We start from the raw sequence: 16,666 nt of genomic DNA, 5'->3' as shown, positions 1-16,666 counted from the left end.
CCCATCTTCTCTTTTAGCAAGCCTGGCACCGTGCCGATGGGCAGAATGCCACCCGGCAGCACCTCCTGATGGCGCTGGCTGACATCGATGTTTTCATGATCCGGGCCTCCTATGCCGAGCGGCCTTCCGAGACCAGGTAGGAGGGTTTGGGGTGGTGGTGAAAGAAGCCCTGAATTGGGCCAGACAGGAGGGAGCCAGGGGGCTGGTGAGTGGGTGGGCTCTTTTTTATTACATATTTATTTTAACATATTTTATAAACAAAGTGTTGTCAGGGTTTTTCCTCCTTTACATCTTCTGTTATGCATAATTCATTTTACATCCTATTTTCATTTCACATGTCAATCCTCTTATTTTCATTCCATATTTTCCAGCTTAACTTTAATTTCTTCTTAATATATAAACAGTATCGTTATTTGCCTCTCCAGATTATTCAAATTTCACACATCATTTCCATCTATTATTCTGTTTTACTATCAATGACATATAACCGTGAATAGAGCCGAGGTGGTACAGTGGTTAGGGTGCAGTACTGCAGGCCACTTCAGCTGACTGTTATCTGCAGTTCAGCGGTTCTAATCTCACCGGCTCAAGGTTGACTCAGCCTTCCATCCTTCCGAGGTGGGTGAAATGAGGACCCAGACTCTGGGGGCGATATGCTGACTCTGTAAACCGCTTAGAGAGGGCTGAAAGCCCAATGAAGCGGTATATAAGTCTAACTGCTATTGCTATTGCTATTGCTAATTTAATTTTATATAGTAAACGTTTCACTTAGTTAATTATCCACAATTAATACTATTATTTTTCCCCAAATATTTTTTATTTTTTGAAGAAAAAAAACAAATGATCCTCCATTACAAAATGTAAAAAGTGTGTCAATTGGTTACAAAGAGTTTTTGTGGAACTCTTCCACAGTCATCACCTGATTCATATCAAATTATTTTACATCACATATACTTATATATATTGTTATCATCATACCTCATCCTTCATATGACTATAGTTGTTTTAATGTCCATTTATAACAAATATTCCAAAATTTAAAACAAAACCACACAGTGGCATTCCCTTATCTATTTTCAATCTCATCTAACCACATTATACCTTTATAACACATTCAAAATAAAAAAAATAATTATATTTAATAACAATTTTTTAAAAACCTTTTCTTAATCATTGTTTACAATTTATATCCAATTTCCCTTTTATCCGGTCAATACAAATTATTACATTGTTATCATTATCAGTCATTTATTTAACGATAGTTTGACTAAGTTTAACTTACCTTTCCCCCTTTTTTTCACCATTTAAAATATTTACCAAGTTAATAATATTGATCTGTTTCCCTCACTTCATATTATCTATATACCATTGGCTATATTTATCAAATGTCATTATATTCTAGTGGTAGATTCTTTTCCTCCCTTCCTCCTTTCAACCATTTTTTTCTCAGGAATTTCACTTATATTCTCTTCTCTCCACCCATTTGCCTAGCAATTTTTTCCTCTTGTTCTTGTAATTTCTATATTTTTTCTTTCCAACCTCCCCCCCCTTTTTAATTTTATTGTTTTAGTACCTTTCTCCAATTTTTTCTCCCATCTTTCCCCATTAATCCCACCTTTGCTAATTAATTTTTCCTATTTGGGGGCCATATCCCCCTTGTCTCCTTTTGGTGTGTAACTGTAAATCCCAGTATAATCATCAACAGTACTTACTCAATAGTAGTAACTGTGAGAGGGATCTTGGAGTCCTAGTGGACAACTATTTAAATAGGAGCCAGCCGTGTGCAGCAGCTGCCAAAAAAGCCAACCCAATTCTAGGCTGCATCAACTGAGGGATAGAATCAAGATCATGTGAAGTGTTGATACCACTTTATAATCCCTTGGTGAGGCCACACTTGGAATCCTGCATCCAGTTTTGGTTGCCATGATGTAGAAAAGATGTGGAGACTCTAGGAAGAGTGCAGAGAAGAGCAACGAAGAGGATGAGGGGACTGGAGGCTAAAACATATGAAGAACGGTTGCAGAAACTGGGTATGCCTAGCTTAATGAAAAGAAGGACTAGGGGAGACGTGATAGCAGTCTTCCAATATCTCAGGGGTTGCCACAAATAAGAGGGAGTCAAACTATTCTCCAAGGCACTTGAGGGTAGAACAAGAAGCAATGGGTGGAAACTTATCAAGAAGAGAAGCAACTTAGAACAAAAGAGAATTTTCCTGGCAGTTAGAACAATGAATCAGTGGAACAGAAGTTGCCTCCAGAAGTTGTGAATGCCCCAACACTGGAAGTCTTTAAGAAGATGTTGGATAGCCATTTGTCTGAAGTGGTGTAGGGTTTCCTGCCTAGGCAGAGGGTTGGACTAGAAGATCTCTAAGGTCCCTTCCAATTCTGCTATTGTATTGTATTGTATCTAAGTATTTTTCTTTTTCTTTTTTTTATAAATGATTTTTATTAAATGTTTTGATCTTTAAAAACAATAGGAAAGACACAGCAAAGAAAAAACAACGCAATAAGACAAAACAAAACATAGAACATACCTAACAATATACAGTAATTTTACAGCTTTCTCTATCGGCTGTCCTTCTTAGCTTTTATAATTCTCCCTTCTGCATTGCCTTCCTCTCACTATAACCTTGTCCTATAAGGTAACAAACAAAGTATTAACACTTACAATAGTATTCATTATTTATATCTCCATACATTTGCATTCTCTATTTTCTATTGGCTTCTGTTTTCTAGCCACTTGTACATTTTATTCCATATTTTATAGAAGTCCGATTCTTCTCTTTCTTTTAGTTCTATTGTCATTTTATCCATTTCTGCGCATTCGAGTATTTTCCTGATTGTAGTTTCATCTGAGGGTATATTTTTTCTTTTTCGATCTCTTTTTCTTCTGTAACATCTTCTTGTTCTTCATTTAGTCCCTGAATTGTGCCAGGCGGGAGGGAGCCAAGGAGCTGGTGGTGGTGGTGGTGGTGGGAGGGGGCTCTTGATGGCTCATCGGCCATTCCTGCCTTTCTCCAAGTAGGAACCCGTGGTCATAACTTGGTTTCTTCTGACAGGATCTCTGACATCCACATGGATGTGGCGGTACCACATTCCACAGGCCTGAGCCCAGCCCCCGAGGTAGAGGATTGCACATGCCCGCCTGGGTATCGAGGGCCCTCCTGCCAGGTAAGCAGGCTGGTGGGGAGTGGGCGTTGCCCCTTGAGCCTATGGGCATAAGTAGAGGACTATCTAGGCCCGTGATGGTGAATCTATGGCATGCATGGCCAAAGTGGCACACGAAGCCATGTCACCCGCACGCGCGGTCTTGCCTGTTTGTGGTTTCTGGCGCACAAGTGTGTACGATGATCAGCGTGTACGGCACTTGTGCGGCAATGCCAAAAACTGGGGACAACTGATTGTCAGTCAGGCATGCCTGCCAGAATCTGGAAGTTTGGCTTTTCCGGAGCGCAAGCTCTTCACCTGCATGGCAGTGCCGAAAACCGGCCTGCACATGCATGCCAGCCATCTGATCGCCGGATGCACATGTGTGCTTGAACCCGGAGGTTCAGCTTTTTCGGAGCACGGTCTGATCAGTGCACACTTGTGCATGTGACGAAGCTGGGGAAAGCACCCAGTCAGTGGGACGGCCCAAAGGCCCATCGGATCACCTTCCCCTCTGCTGTTGTTGAGCTGCCCCTTCCCTCCTCTGTTGCAGGACTGTGACGTTGGGTACACGCGCAGCACCAGCGGACTCTACTTGGGTACCTGCGAGCCATGCAGTTGCCACGGGCACGCCACCGAGTGCGACATGGAGACGGGAGAGTGCCAGGTGGGCAGGCTTCAGGGTGGGAACAGGAGGAGGAGTGCCTCCCCATCACTCTTGGCAGCGCAAGGAGGGGTCCTGGACTGCTTGGCCCACCCCAGACCAGCAGCCGTTCGTTCTCAGTGATGAGGAGGAGCCTGGGAAACTCCCACCACCACCCCTTGCCCTCTTGGCTGACCCAGCTTCCTTACCTGCTTCCAGGGCTGCCAGCACCACACGGAAGGACTCCACTGTGAGCGCTGCCAGCCAGGATTCTACGGGGATGCCCAACACGGGACTCCCAGAGACTGCCAGCCGTGCCCCTGCCACGGACCATCCTCAGCTATCCAGTAGGTGGAACCCATGACCGTCGGCAGCCCATTCCTCGCCACGACAGTCCCGTTGACTTCCTCTTCTTTTGCTCCTGCAGGGAAAGGGGGACCTGCTTTGTGGACGCCGACGGAGAGCCAACCTGCGACTCCTGTGCCCAGGGTTACATCGGACGCCAGTGTGAAAGGTAGGCAGCTGGGCCCTCTGCTGGCATTGGGGAGATCCTGACAGGGGGCTACCCGTCGGCTTTCAGCTGGGACCAGTCTCGCTCCAGTTTCCGCTTCTTTTCCTTTTTTTAATAAAAAGTTTTTTATTTTAGTTACCGTATTTTTCGGAGTATAAGACGCACCAGAGTATAAGATTCAGCAAGGTTTTAAAGAGGAAAATTTAAAAAAAAGGTTTTGCACATTGCAAACCTCCCAAAAACGGCCCATTTTTGCAAAACCGGGCCCATTTCCCCCCCAAAAAAGGGCATGAATAGCCTTTAGGGAGCTTGTACAGTGCTCATGGGGAGGGGGGCATACATGAGCAAAAAACGGCCCATTTTTTGTAAAAAAAAAAAAAAGGGCATGGATAGCCTTTAGGAAGCTTATAGAGTGCTCCTGGGGGCTGGGGGTAAAATTGAGCGAAATACAGGCCATTTTTTGCTCATTTTTGTCCTCCCCAGCCCCCAGGAGCTCTCTAAAAGCTTCCTAGAGGCTCTGCACGGCCATTTTGGTGAGGGGGAGGGTTTTCGGGGGCCAAAAATGCTGTATTCAGTGTATAAGATGCACCCAGATATTCAGCCTCTTTTTTGAGGGAAAAAGGGGGTCTTACACTCCAAAAAATACGGTACGTAATAAAAAATTCTTTTCTGAACAGTGTTGTCCAGATTCCTTCTTTAACATTTCCACAAATCCATAATTCATTCCACATTATGTTTCCATTATTTCCAATTTTAGCCGTATACTTTTCTACTCATATTTTCTGATTTCCAATTGTTAACATATATAAATATCATTTTTTCTCTTCTCTTTAGAAATAAATCAACATCATTTCTTTTCCATCTATTTTCTGTTAGCAACATATGTCTTCAAGTTCAATTTTTATTAATCAACATTTAACATAATTACTTTACACATTTAGAAGTATTTTTTTATTAAAGAGTTTTAATAGATTTTACAAATGTTTCCCCTTCCCTCCCTCTGCCCCAACCCTGCCCTCCCTCCCTCCAACCCTCCCTCCCCTCCCCCAACCTCCCAGAGCAAAATACAGGGTATAAACATTTAACAATCATACACTAACATAAGCTAACTAACTTTAGCATCCTAGCTCCTCTTGTACTTTAACTCCCCTTTTATTAAGCTAACTTTAGATAAATTGTAACATTCCTTGTTCATTCATTCATAGGCTAATTGGAATTTCTTAGTCCGATATTTATTTTGAATATAGTCAATCCATCTTCTCCATTCCAGCTTGTATTTCTCATCTGAATGGTCCTTCAAATATGCTGAGATTTTGGCCATCTCTGCTAAGTTTACTACTTTTAACGTCCATTTTTGAATAGTAGGCAATTCTTTCTTTTTCCAGTACTGCGCCACCAACAATCTTGCTGCCGTTGTTAAGTTCAGAATCAAATTGGTCTCTATAACTGTACAGTCTGTGATTATACCTAACAGGAACAACTGGGGAGACACATTTAGAAGTATTAATATAGCTCACATACATCCTAAATAACACTATTACCTTGTTCACAGTATTTCATTTCATTCTACTAATTCATGCCATTCCGCTAATCTCCTATTCCCAAGTTTTCTTTTCTCTTTTTTTCTTTGTATATGTCTTATATCTTTTCTTCTGAATTTTTTCTATCGCTTTTCGATAGGCTGTTTTGGATATCTCTCAAATTCCCCAAATTTCTCTTTCCCATCTCCCGTTATTTCTCTCTTTATTTTTGGCTAATTTCTTGTTCTTTTTTCCTTTTTTTCCTCTCTACTCTCTTTGTGCCTCTAATCTCATTTAGCTTTGCTTTCCATTTCCATTTCCATTTCTTTTTCTATCTTGTTAACGTCTAGTTCATTTATGTTACTTGTCTGTTCTCCTCCTGTCTCCGGTTTCAACAGTTTTTCTGGTTCCTTTTCTACCTCTTGGTTGCCTTTTAGTGTTGCTCGTGCATTTTTAAACATTTCCAACAATTCCTCAAACATCCCACTTCTTTTCTTAACTAAGCCTGTTCTCTCGGCCCAGGTGCGCTCCTGGCTACGTTGGGAACCCCAGCCTGGGTCAACCGTGCACAGGTGAGTTCAGAGGAAGGAGGGTGGGGAGGTGATGGGGAGTTGGCCATGTAGACAAGGGAAGCTTCCTTGACAGGATGGAATCAGAACTGGCATGGAAAGGAAGGAAGGAAGGAAGGAAGGAAATATGGGAATGGGGAAGGAGGGAAGGAAGGAGAGAGAGAAAGAGAGTTGGGAGGAAAGGAGGGGGAGAGAGAGAGAAAGGACAAAAGAAAAAAGAAAAGAAGGAGAGAAAGGGAGGGAGCAGGAGGGAGGGAGAAAAAGGAAGGAAGAAAAGATGAGAATGGGGAGGGAGGGAAGGAGGAAAGGAAGGAGAGAGAGAGAAAGAGTGGGGAGAAAGGGAGGAGGGAGAAAAAGGAAGGGGGAAAAAAGAAGGAGAGAGAGAATAGGAGGGAGCAGGAGGGAGAGAGAGAAAGGAAGGAAGGAAAGATGAGAATGGGGAGGGAGGGAAGGAGGAAAGGAAGGAAGGAGAGAGAAAGAGTGGGGAGAAAGGGAGGAGGGAGAAAAAGGAAGGGAAAAAAGAAAAGAAGGAGAGGGAGAATGGGAGGGAGCAGGAGGGAGAGAGAAAAAGGAAGGAAGGAACGATGGGAATGGGGAAGGAGGGGAGGAGGAAAGGAAGGAAGGAGAGAGAGAGAAAGAGTGGGGAGAAAGGGAGGAGGAAGAAAAAGGAAGGGAAAAAAAGAAAAGAAGGAGAGAGAGAATGGGAGGGAGCAGGAGGGAGAGAGAAAAAGGAAGGAACGATGGGAATGGGGAGGGAGGGAAGGAAGAAAGGAAAGAAGGCAAGAGAGCGAAAGAGAGTGGGGAGGAAGGGAGGGGGAGGGAGAGAGAGAGAAAGGAAGGAAGAAAAAAGGAAGGCAGGGGAGAGAGAGAGAAAGGGGGGGAGAGGGAAAAAAGGAAGGAAGAGAAAAGAAAAGGAAGGAAGGAGAGAAAGGGGGGAGGGAGAGAACGAGAAAAAAAAGGAACGAAGAGAAAGAAAAAGAAAGACTTTAAGGATGGCACAGAAGGGGGGAAAAAAACCATCCAGAGTGCCCACCAGGCCACAGCCCCCTTTCCTCTCTGCCTCCCTCCAGATCCCGGCTCCCGGTGCCATTGCAACCCACACGGCAGCATCAGCCACCGCTGTGATGCCAGCAGGCAATGCCAGTGTAAGGTAGGCAGGGAGAAGGGCAGAGGGGAAGGGGCCCTGTGCTTTCCACCTTCTCCTCCTCCTCCTCCTCCTCCTCCTCCTCCTCCTCCTCCTCCTCATTCCCCCATTCCTCTGCAGAGGAGTTCTAGCCTGCTCTGCCTCTTGCCCAGCTCCCTCGAACGACAATCCTGCCCCCCCAGATCTCCAGCCATGCTCTAGCCCAGTGGTCTTCAACCTTGGCAATTTTAAGACCTGTGGACTTCAACTCCCAGAGTTCCTCAGCCAGCAAAGCTGGCTGAGGAACTCTGGGAGTTGAAGTCCACAAGTCTTAAAGTTGCCAAGGTTGAAGACCACTGCTATAGCCAGCCTTCCTTTGCCCCCTGCCTCCCCGCGCAGAGCGTGTGCCTGTGTCTATGTGTATCTTCCTGCTCCCCAGCAGCCCCTTTGCCTCCTTCCAGGACCACGTGGAGGGCCTCTCCTGTGACTCCTGCCGCCCTCATCACTTCCACCTGAGCGCAGAGAACCCCCTGGGCTGCCTGCCCTGCTTTTGCATGGGGGTCACCCAGCTATGCACCAGCTCATCCTATTACCGGGACGTGGTAAGGCGGGAGTGTCAAAACTCCATTTCGTGGAGGGAGGGCCGCATCAGGGTTGCATTTGACCTCGGGGCGTGGGTTGTGGGGCGTGGCCACTTCAACGTCACTCCTGTCGGGAGAGGGGGTGCCAGTGGTGCCCCGAGCGCTCTGCCAGCAAAAACGGGCTCCCTCCCAAGCTCCATTTTCACTAGCAGAGGGTTGCAAGATGCTGTGGCAACTGAAAATGGAGCTCCGGAGCCCATTTTTCGCTGGCAGAAGCATCATGGGCTGGTTCTTCACTGTTCCCAGGGCCAGATCTAAGTACTCCACAAGCTGCCCATGCCCCCCGGGCCTTGAGTTTGATACCCTTGTGGCAGTGGTGAAATTCAATTTTTTTAGTACTGGTTCTGTGGGCGTGGCTTGGTGGGCGTGGCAGGGGAAGGATACTGCAAGATCCCCATTTGCTCCCCACTCCAGGGGAAGGATACTGCAAAATCTCCATTCCCTCTTCATTCCTGGGGGAAGGATACTGCAAAAACTCCATTCCCTCTCCACTCCTGGGGGAAGGATACTGCAAAATCCACATTCCCTCTGCACTCCTGGGGGAAGGATACTGTAAAATCCACATTCCCTCTGCACTCCTGGGGGAAGCATACTGCAAAATCCCCATTCGCTCCCCACTCCAGGGGAAGGATACTGCAAAAACTCCATTCCCTCTCCACTCCTGGGGGAAGGATACTGCAAAATCCCCATTCCCTCTCCACGCCTGGGGGAAGGATACTGCAAAATCCCCATTCCCTCTCCACGCCTGGGGGAAGGATACTGCAGAATCCCCATTTCCTCCCTACTCCTGGGGGAAGGATACTGCAAAATCCCCATTTCCTCCCTACTCCTGGGGGAAGGATACTACAAAATCCCCATTTGCACGCCACTCTGAGGCCAGCCAGAAGTGGTATTTGCCGGTTCTCCGAATTACTCAAAATTTCTGCTACCGGTTCTCCAGAACCTGTCAGAACCTGCTGAATTTAACCCCTGTCCTGTGTTAAGGAGTTGGGACTTCCCTCCTGGGGTGTGTGTGTGATATCAGAGGTCTTCCGACAAGGTTTTCCTCAACCGATTCTGCTGTCCCCCGCAGGTCAGCACCACCTTCCATCCCGGAGATTTCCAGGGCTTTGCGCTGGTGAACAGGCAGCGCAGCGTCCGCCTTCTGACCGGCTTTGCAGTAGAGATGTCCCCCGAGGGCCCTCAGCTCTCCTATGACCAATTTGGGGAGCTGAGCCAGGAATCTTATTACTGGCAGCTGCCGGACGCCTATTTGGGAGACAAGGTGAGTCCCGGTGGGAGGGCGGGGCCAATCCGGCATCCTAGAAGCTTTGGGGAGTGGGGGAAACCCTCCTGTCTGGCCAGAATTAAGGGATTGTTGACAGGAAGGGGGACCCCATAGAGGAGGCTGGCTCAGATCAGGGGCTTCTGTTCCGTCGGGGATGGACAGGTATGTGTGTGTGTCACAGGAAATCTCTTGATTTTTCCTCCAGGGAACGCTGACAATTTATGTGCCTCTTCCCAGTCAATGTGAGGGTGTGGGTGTCAGTCTTTTGTCCAATACTTGATCTTTGAGCAATACTTAAGTCTCCGTGGTCATGTGACCAGCATGACTTAAGCGCTGAAGGTGCACGGAACACTGTTATCTTCCCACCAAAGGTGGTTCCTATTATTCTATGTGCTTTCGAACTGCTAGGTTGGCAGCAACTGGGACAAGTAGCGGGAGCTCACTCCATTATGCGGCGCTAGGGATTCGTACCGCCGAACTGCCGGCTTTTTTGATCAACAAGCTCCGTGTCTTAGCCATTGATTTATTTCTTTTGGTACTCCTCCAAAAAAAGTGCTGTTACTAGCTAGGAAACTTCAAAAATACTCTACACTTTTCCCAAAAGGTTCCCACAATTTTGGCCACTACTGTATCTATAAATACTTTATACCCATCTTCCCTAAAATCCCTTGATCGTGGCAACATCAATATCTTTTCTCCCCTTGGGCTCACAGGGGGCAGATTTGCGCATGAGGATCAGGGAGTGGCACATCGGGGGGGGGGGGCTTTCCACTCTCCCTCTGCCCCCCAAGACCGAGGCCAGGGTGTGGAAAGGCACTGGCTCTATTTGACTTCTCTGTTTCTCTTTCCTGCTGCTTCTTCCTTCTTTCCTGCCTGACCTGCTTGCCAGGGGGAGACCTATTATGCCCGGATGCGTCGTGCCCACAAGGTACGCTGACCTAGGCCCATACAGGAGCCCCAGAGAACGTGGGGCGGCTCCTGTCCTCTCTGGGTGTTGAGCTGAGGAAACGCTAGCAATCAGACCTGTATTGCTCTATCCTGTTTTGACACCGGCGCCAGTAGTGGGTTCCGGGCGGTACGGCCCGTTACCAGTGTACCGGTAATAGCTGGGAGCAGCAGCAACTGTACCGGTACAGTGGCTCATTTGGCCCATTCACCCGCCCGTGTTCCATGGCTGTTTATAACGCAACTGGCCAATTGCACAAGTGCGCACAGCATGCGCGACCTCCACCGAGCAGCTGGGTGTCACAAGGCGGTGGTGTGCACATGGACGCCAACTAGGACGCCCGGCCCTGTGTGCAGCATACTGGTTGCACCGGGATCAGGAACCCACCACTGACTGGCACCCTTCCAAATTTGCGTCCTTGCAGGGGGGAGGCAGGATGGCAGAAGACCAGGGGTGCAATGTAGGGCTGAGATCCCAGGGGGAGCCGTCTGGGGGGCTGCGCTTTCTCAGCGCTTGGGGTCCGTCTGTCCTCGTGTGACGGCTCCCCTTGTTTGCTGCTCGCAGTGCCCACCGCAGTTAGGCATCTGGCCTCCCTGTTGTGTTCTTCCCCGGGGACAAAGGGTGACTTTGGGGGCTTTGGATGGGCAGCTGGCATGGCCCTCACTGGTCTGCCTCCCTCCCGGCAGAACTCCACGTCCCTCTCGGAGGAGCAGCTGAGGAAGGAAGTGGCTGCGGGGCGGATCCCCGGGCCTGTGGCCCTCCAGAGCAGGAGCAGGCGAGCTGCTCAGGTAACGGGCCCGGGTGAGAACTGCAGAGCCTCTCTGGCCCCAGGCTATGCCAGGGCATCCCTGCCTGGGCAACGTGGAGTCAGCTCTGAGCCTGTCAGCTCTTGCAGACTTGGGAAGGGCCTGAGGAACTTTGGAAAACTGCCAGCCTCTTCTCCTCTCCTCTCCTCTTTTATCTTCTCCGCTCTCCTCTCTTCCCTTATCACTTCTCCCTTTCTCCTTTCTTTTCTTCTCTCCTCTTCTCTCTCGTCTCTTCTCTTTTCTTCTCTTCCCCTTCTCCCCTCTCCTCTCTTTTCTCTCTTTTCTCTTCTTCACTCCTCTTTTCTCTTCTCTCTTGTCTTCTCTCCTCTTTTCTTCCCCTTCTCTCGTCTCCTGTCTTTTCTATTCTCCTCTCTTCTCTCTTCTCTTCTCTTCCCCTTCTCTCCTCTCTCTCCCCTCCTCTCTTCCATTTTCTCTTCTCTTTTGACTTGACTTGACCTCTCTTTCTTGCCTTTTCTCTTTTTTTCTTCTCTCCTCTCCTCTCTTCCTTTATCTCTTCTCCTCCTCCTCTTCTCTCCTCTTTTCTTCTCTTCCCCTCTTCTCTCCTCTTTTCTATTCTCTCTTCTCTCCTCTTTTCTTCTCTTCCCCTTCTCTCCTCTCTTTTTTCTTCTCTCCTCTTTTATCTTCTCTCTTGTCTTCTCTCCCATCCTTTCTTCTCTCCTCTTTTCTTCCCTTCTCCTTCTCTCCTCTCCTCTCTCCTCTCTTCCATTCTGTCTTCTCTTCTCTTTTGACTTGACCCCTCTCTCTTGCCTTGCCTTGCCTTCTCCCTTTTTTCTCTTCTCTTGACTTGACTTCTCTCTCTCTTGCCTTTTCTCTTTTTTCTCTTCTCTTTTCTTGCCTTGCCTCTTTTCCCTCTTGCCTTTTCTCTTCTCTCTCTCTCTCTCTCTCTCTCTCTCTCTCTCTTTCTTTCTCTTTTTTTCTCTGCTCAACCATCAGGCCCGGGAAACCCAGCTGAGACAGGATGCCGATGTCTGGGAGATGCTTTCCCGCTTTGCCGCAGAAGGCAGCCCCCCGAAGTCCCTCCCGCCTGCCAAAATGCGGAGACCCTCTGTGGCTCTGCATCCTCCTGGCTCGGCTGCTCCCCCAGGCAGGTCTTCTCTGCTCCCTCCTTCTCTGGCCGCCCCTCCCGGCTCAGCCCCCCAGGTACACCTCTTCTACCTTGACCTCTGCACGCATCTGGCCGGAAGTGGGGGGGGGCTGGCAATCCCTGTTTCCCCAGGGCAACTTTGCCTTGCTGGCTCCCTCTGGGGCCCTTGACTCCAAACTCATCCTTCCCCTCCTTTTAACTAAGTTAACAACCTGGGTGGATCAAAACATGTCTTCTTTTTCCTTCCTTCCTTCCTTCCTTCCTTCCTTCCTTCCTTCCTTCTCCTCCCTCCCTCCCCCTCCTTCCTTCCTTCCTTTCCTCCCTCCTTCCTTCCATCTGTCCTCGCTCCTCCCTCCCTTCTTTCTCCTCCCTCCCTCCCTCCTTCCTTCCATCTGTCCTCGCTCCTTTCTTCCTTCTTTCTCCTCCTCCCTCCCTCCCTCCTTCCTTCCTTCCATCTGTCCTTGCTCCTTCCTTCCTTCTCCTCCCTCCCTTCTCCTTCCTTCCTTCCTTCCTTCCTTCCTTCCTCACCTTCTCTCTGGATGGGGCTGCACATCCTCTGCCCTGGAGTCCAGGCAGGTGGCCTTCCCAAAGGACGGTCTGTTGATGCCGACAGCCGGCTGCTTTCTTCTTCCAAGCACCGACTCTGGGGGGCTGAGGCCCCAAAGGTACCCTTTCCGGGGGTGTAATGCAGACAAGGCTGGGAGTGGCCTTTGGGCAGCAGATGTCGAAACATCCAAAGCTTGAAACCTTTTCTTTTGTGGGAAGGAAGAGAAGAGAGAGGGAAGATTAGGGAAGAGAGAAGGAAAGGGAGGGAGGGAATGAGGGAAGATTAGGGAAGAGAGAAGGAAGAGGGGAGGTGGAAGGAAGGAACAGGGAAAGAAAGGAAGGAGGGAGGAAAGAAAGGGAAGAGAAGGAAAGGAAAGGAAGGAAGGAGGAAAGAAAGGAAAGAGAGGAGGAAAGGAAAGCAAGGGAGCGGAAGAGAGAAGGACAGGAAAGGCAGAAGGAGTGAGGAAAGAGGAAGGAAGGAAAGAAAAAGAAAGAGAAGGGAAGATTAGGGAAGAGAGAAGGAGAAGAAAGGAGGGAGGGAGTGGGCTGCTTTCCATCCCAAGGTCCTTTTTCCCTAAAATGGTGGGGTGCGGTGGGGTATGCTTTGTTCCGCCTTGAATTCCTGAAGCCCTTTTCCCTGGGGGGCGCGTGAGTGTCTGTGTGTGGGGAAACAGAAGCGTGGGCTCTTTACTGGGCTGGGTGGTGGCATTGGTGTGTCCCTTGTGTGTGTGAGGGTTGACGGGGTGCCCACTAGAACCGGCTCCCCTCTTCTGCCTCAGCGCTGGCTGCTCTACCGAGGCCTTCCCAAACTTCCGGAAGCCATTTTCTACTGGGAACTGCCCAGATCTTTCCTAGGCAACCAGGTAAACCCCCTTCCCAGGTGGTGAGCCTGGGACCCAGCATGGCATTGTTCTCTCTCTCCCTCTCCCTCTCCCTCTCCCTCTCTCTCTCTCTCTCTCTCTCTCTCCCCCCCCCCCCGACTGTCCTGCGTGACAGCAGCTCATTACAGGTAGTCCTCAACTTATTTCTCGCATTTTATTTTAATATAAGCAATCCATTTTCCATTAAACAGTGTGGGCAAACCGGAAGCTTGGAAACGGACTTCCGGTTTGCTCATAGGGGCGGTTTTTGCCTTCAGGAGGCTTCCCTGAAGGCTCCGGAGGGCAAAAAATGACCCTACGAGCAAACCGGAAGTCCGTTTCCAAGCTTCCGGTTTGCCCACAAGGCCAGTTTTTCACAGTCTGGAGGCAACGCCTTGTGTCCCCTAACAAATGGCTCCGGGTGCCACCTGTGGCACTTGTGCCATAAGTTCACCATGACAGATCTATTCATTTCTGCCCATTTCCTAATCACATTCGCCTTTGTAGGGATCAGTTTGTTCTTTATCTTTAATTGCCAGTGTTAATCTATTCATTTCTGCACATTCTAATATTTTCCTCATCGCATTCTCCTCTGTAGGGATCTCTTCACTTTTTCAGTTTTGTGGAAATACAATCCTAGCCGCTATTATAACATGAATAATCAAATATACATTTTCTTTACTATGAGTTTCTGGCAAAATCCCCAACAAAAATATTTTAGGTTTTAAGTCGAGTCTCACCCTTAACGACCGTTGAGGCATCCCCATGGTCATGGGGTTAAAAAATTCAGATTGTCGGCAGCTGTCTCAGAGTTATGGCGGTTGCAGCATCCTGGGGATGCACGCGATCCCCTGTGGCGACCTTCTGACAAGCAAACCAGATTCATTGAACCGCCGTAAAATGGGGAAATCCCGCCTTGTGACAAATGCCTCTCTTAGCCATGGAAACATTGGGCTTGATTGTGGTCGTAAGTCGAGGACTACCTGCCTTGCATGGAGCCTTATGGCGCGTGGCGCTTCACGGATTTAAGTGGAGAATGTGTGAGCTCATTCGCAGGTTGATTTTTCCAGAGCTTTTAAAAACTCAAATGAGGCTGTGTGAATTAATATGGGGGGGGGGGGGGGAGTTTGTTAAAATATTCATGACTGGGAGAGACATGGGAACAAGGTCAACTAATAAATAGACATAGCAACTAAGTCAGCTAATGGGAACTTAAACAGAGCTGCATCTGTGCAGAGAATTGAAACAGAAACTTGAGCAGTCTGCTGCTCTGAGAAGTAAACAAGCAGTCTTGTCTGCTGAAATGAAACTAACTGCTTGTGTTTGCCTGTAACTCTCCTGCCTTGTGTTTACTTGGAAGAATCATCTGTTGGTATTGTACATTTATTCCTCTATTCTTATGTATATAAAGAAGTTAATGAATCCAGCTGAATCAGTTATCTCTGTGTGCTTTCTGGATTTGAACTTATGCAACAAACTGACAGTTTTAAAAAGGACGTTTCTTCTCCAGGTTACTTGGGGGGGGGGTGTCCAAGGGAGAGTCATCATTTAAGGGGAGGGGGTCTTCCTGTGCTCCCACAGGCACATCTGAAGGCCTCGTGAGCTAAGCCAGCCGGGAAAAACCCCATTGCAGCTTTTCGATTTGTGCCTGCTCTGTTGCTTGCTTGATGGTTGTGAGAAAAGGCGCAGAAGCAGGGAAGCCCATGGCAGGAGATCTGCCTTCCGCTTGGCCTACCTCGCTGGGTTGCAGGGAGGATAAAAATCCCCGCTGGGTCGAAGCAGTTTATGGGGGGGGGCACCTTGACAGGAATCTTCCTGACTTGGACCGGAAGCCCCTCCTGGCTGGGGGGGGGGAACGAGTGACCGAACAGAGGGTCTCCATTTCACCCGTGCAGGTGGGCTCCTATGGAGGACGCCTTCGCTACACGCTTTCCTACTCGGCCGGAGGGAGAGGCACCCCGCTACCCGATGCGGATGTACAGATTACCGTAAGTTGGGGATGGGGGCACCCTGCCTGGAAGTGGCCTGTGGGGATGGGAGAGGGAAGTTGAAGCCCCTCCCTCAGGATTATCCCTTCCCTTTTCTGCTGTTCTAGTTTGTGGTTTCCTTCAAGCACTCCGCCTGTCTTGGAGGAAGGAAGCGGGATTAGCAGTTGGCTTCTCTGCCCCCTAGCAATAGCACTTAGACTTATATACCGCTTCACAGCCCTCTCTAAGCGGTTTACAGAATCAGCCTCTTGTCCCCCAACAATCTGTGTCCTCATTTGACCCACCTCGGAAGGAAGGAAGGCTGAGTCAACTTTCAGCCTGGTGACATTCGAACTGCCAAACTTCAGGCAGCCAGCAGTCAGCAGAAGTAGCCTGCAGTACTGCACTCTAACCACTGCGCCACCCTAGGAAGTGGGTGGGTGGGGAGGATTTGGGACCCTGCTTGCGGATCCCCCAGCTGCTGTGGAAGGCTTCCCTCCCTTGCTCTTCCTCTCCTTTAGGGCAACGACATCACCCTGGTGGCCTACCTATCCGAGCTGCGGCCTCACGAGCACAAGGGCTTTGAAGTGATCTTCCGGGAGGTAAAGCAAGGGGGAGTTGTGGGAGGGGGAGGGAGCAGGCAGGCTGGCATTCCTGCACACTCCACTGCACCTCAGTGTGCCCCTTGTGTCAGAGTGCATCCAGCATGACTGCTATTTTGAGACAACTCAGGAAAATATAGTACACAGGGGTTTTGTCTTTCAAACACTGTATCATATTTCCCAAAAATGCCCTAATTGATTCACAAGCATCGAGTCAAGTTTTCAATACAAAACCAGTCTTTTATTTGGAGCACCATTAGGCAAGATTTGTTCGCAGTCAAGCCTCTGCTTTGTTTGCTTTATCTCTGAACTTTACCCCTGTTGCTTCCCTCCCCTCAGTCTGTGTCGTAAATCACATTACTTTATAAGATGCACCCCTCCCAAACTGGCTGTAGTAATCTGAGATCCGATTCC

General features: G+C 48.8%; 1 protein-coding gene across 5 annotated transcripts in view; it reads left to right on the top strand.

Annotated features, from left to right (window-relative positions):
- The window catches only part of HSPG2 (heparan sulfate proteoglycan 2), a 115,343-nt gene that overhangs the window by 56,047 nt on the left and 42,630 nt on the right, over window positions 1-16,666 (top strand). For all 5 annotated transcript variants that reach the window (XM_032231763.1, XM_032231760.1, XM_032231761.1 and 2 more), the window contains 11 exons: window positions 18-136; window positions 3,059-3,170; window positions 3,700-3,813; window positions 4,009-4,136; window positions 4,217-4,303; window positions 6,343-6,392; window positions 7,460-7,539; window positions 7,974-8,114; window positions 9,226-9,417; window positions 15,579-15,671; window positions 16,172-16,252. In XM_032231763.1, coding sequence (XP_032087654.1) covers window positions 18-136; window positions 3,059-3,170; window positions 3,700-3,813; window positions 4,009-4,136; window positions 4,217-4,303; window positions 6,343-6,392; window positions 7,460-7,539; window positions 7,974-8,114; window positions 9,226-9,417; window positions 15,579-15,671; window positions 16,172-16,252 — 1,197 coding nt within the window. The remainder of the gene's footprint in view (window positions 1-17; window positions 137-3,058; window positions 3,171-3,699; window positions 3,814-4,008; window positions 4,137-4,216; window positions 4,304-6,342; window positions 6,393-7,459; window positions 7,540-7,973; window positions 8,115-9,225; window positions 9,418-15,578; window positions 15,672-16,171; window positions 16,253-16,666) is intronic.

Source organism: Thamnophis elegans, chromosome 15, assembly GCF_009769535.1.
Source record: "Thamnophis elegans isolate rThaEle1 chromosome 15, rThaEle1.pri, whole genome shotgun sequence".
NCBI classification, from domain to species: domain Eukaryota; kingdom Metazoa; phylum Chordata; class Lepidosauria; order Squamata; family Colubridae; genus Thamnophis; species Thamnophis elegans.
This window is presented reverse-complemented; position numbering and strand designations above follow the sequence as displayed.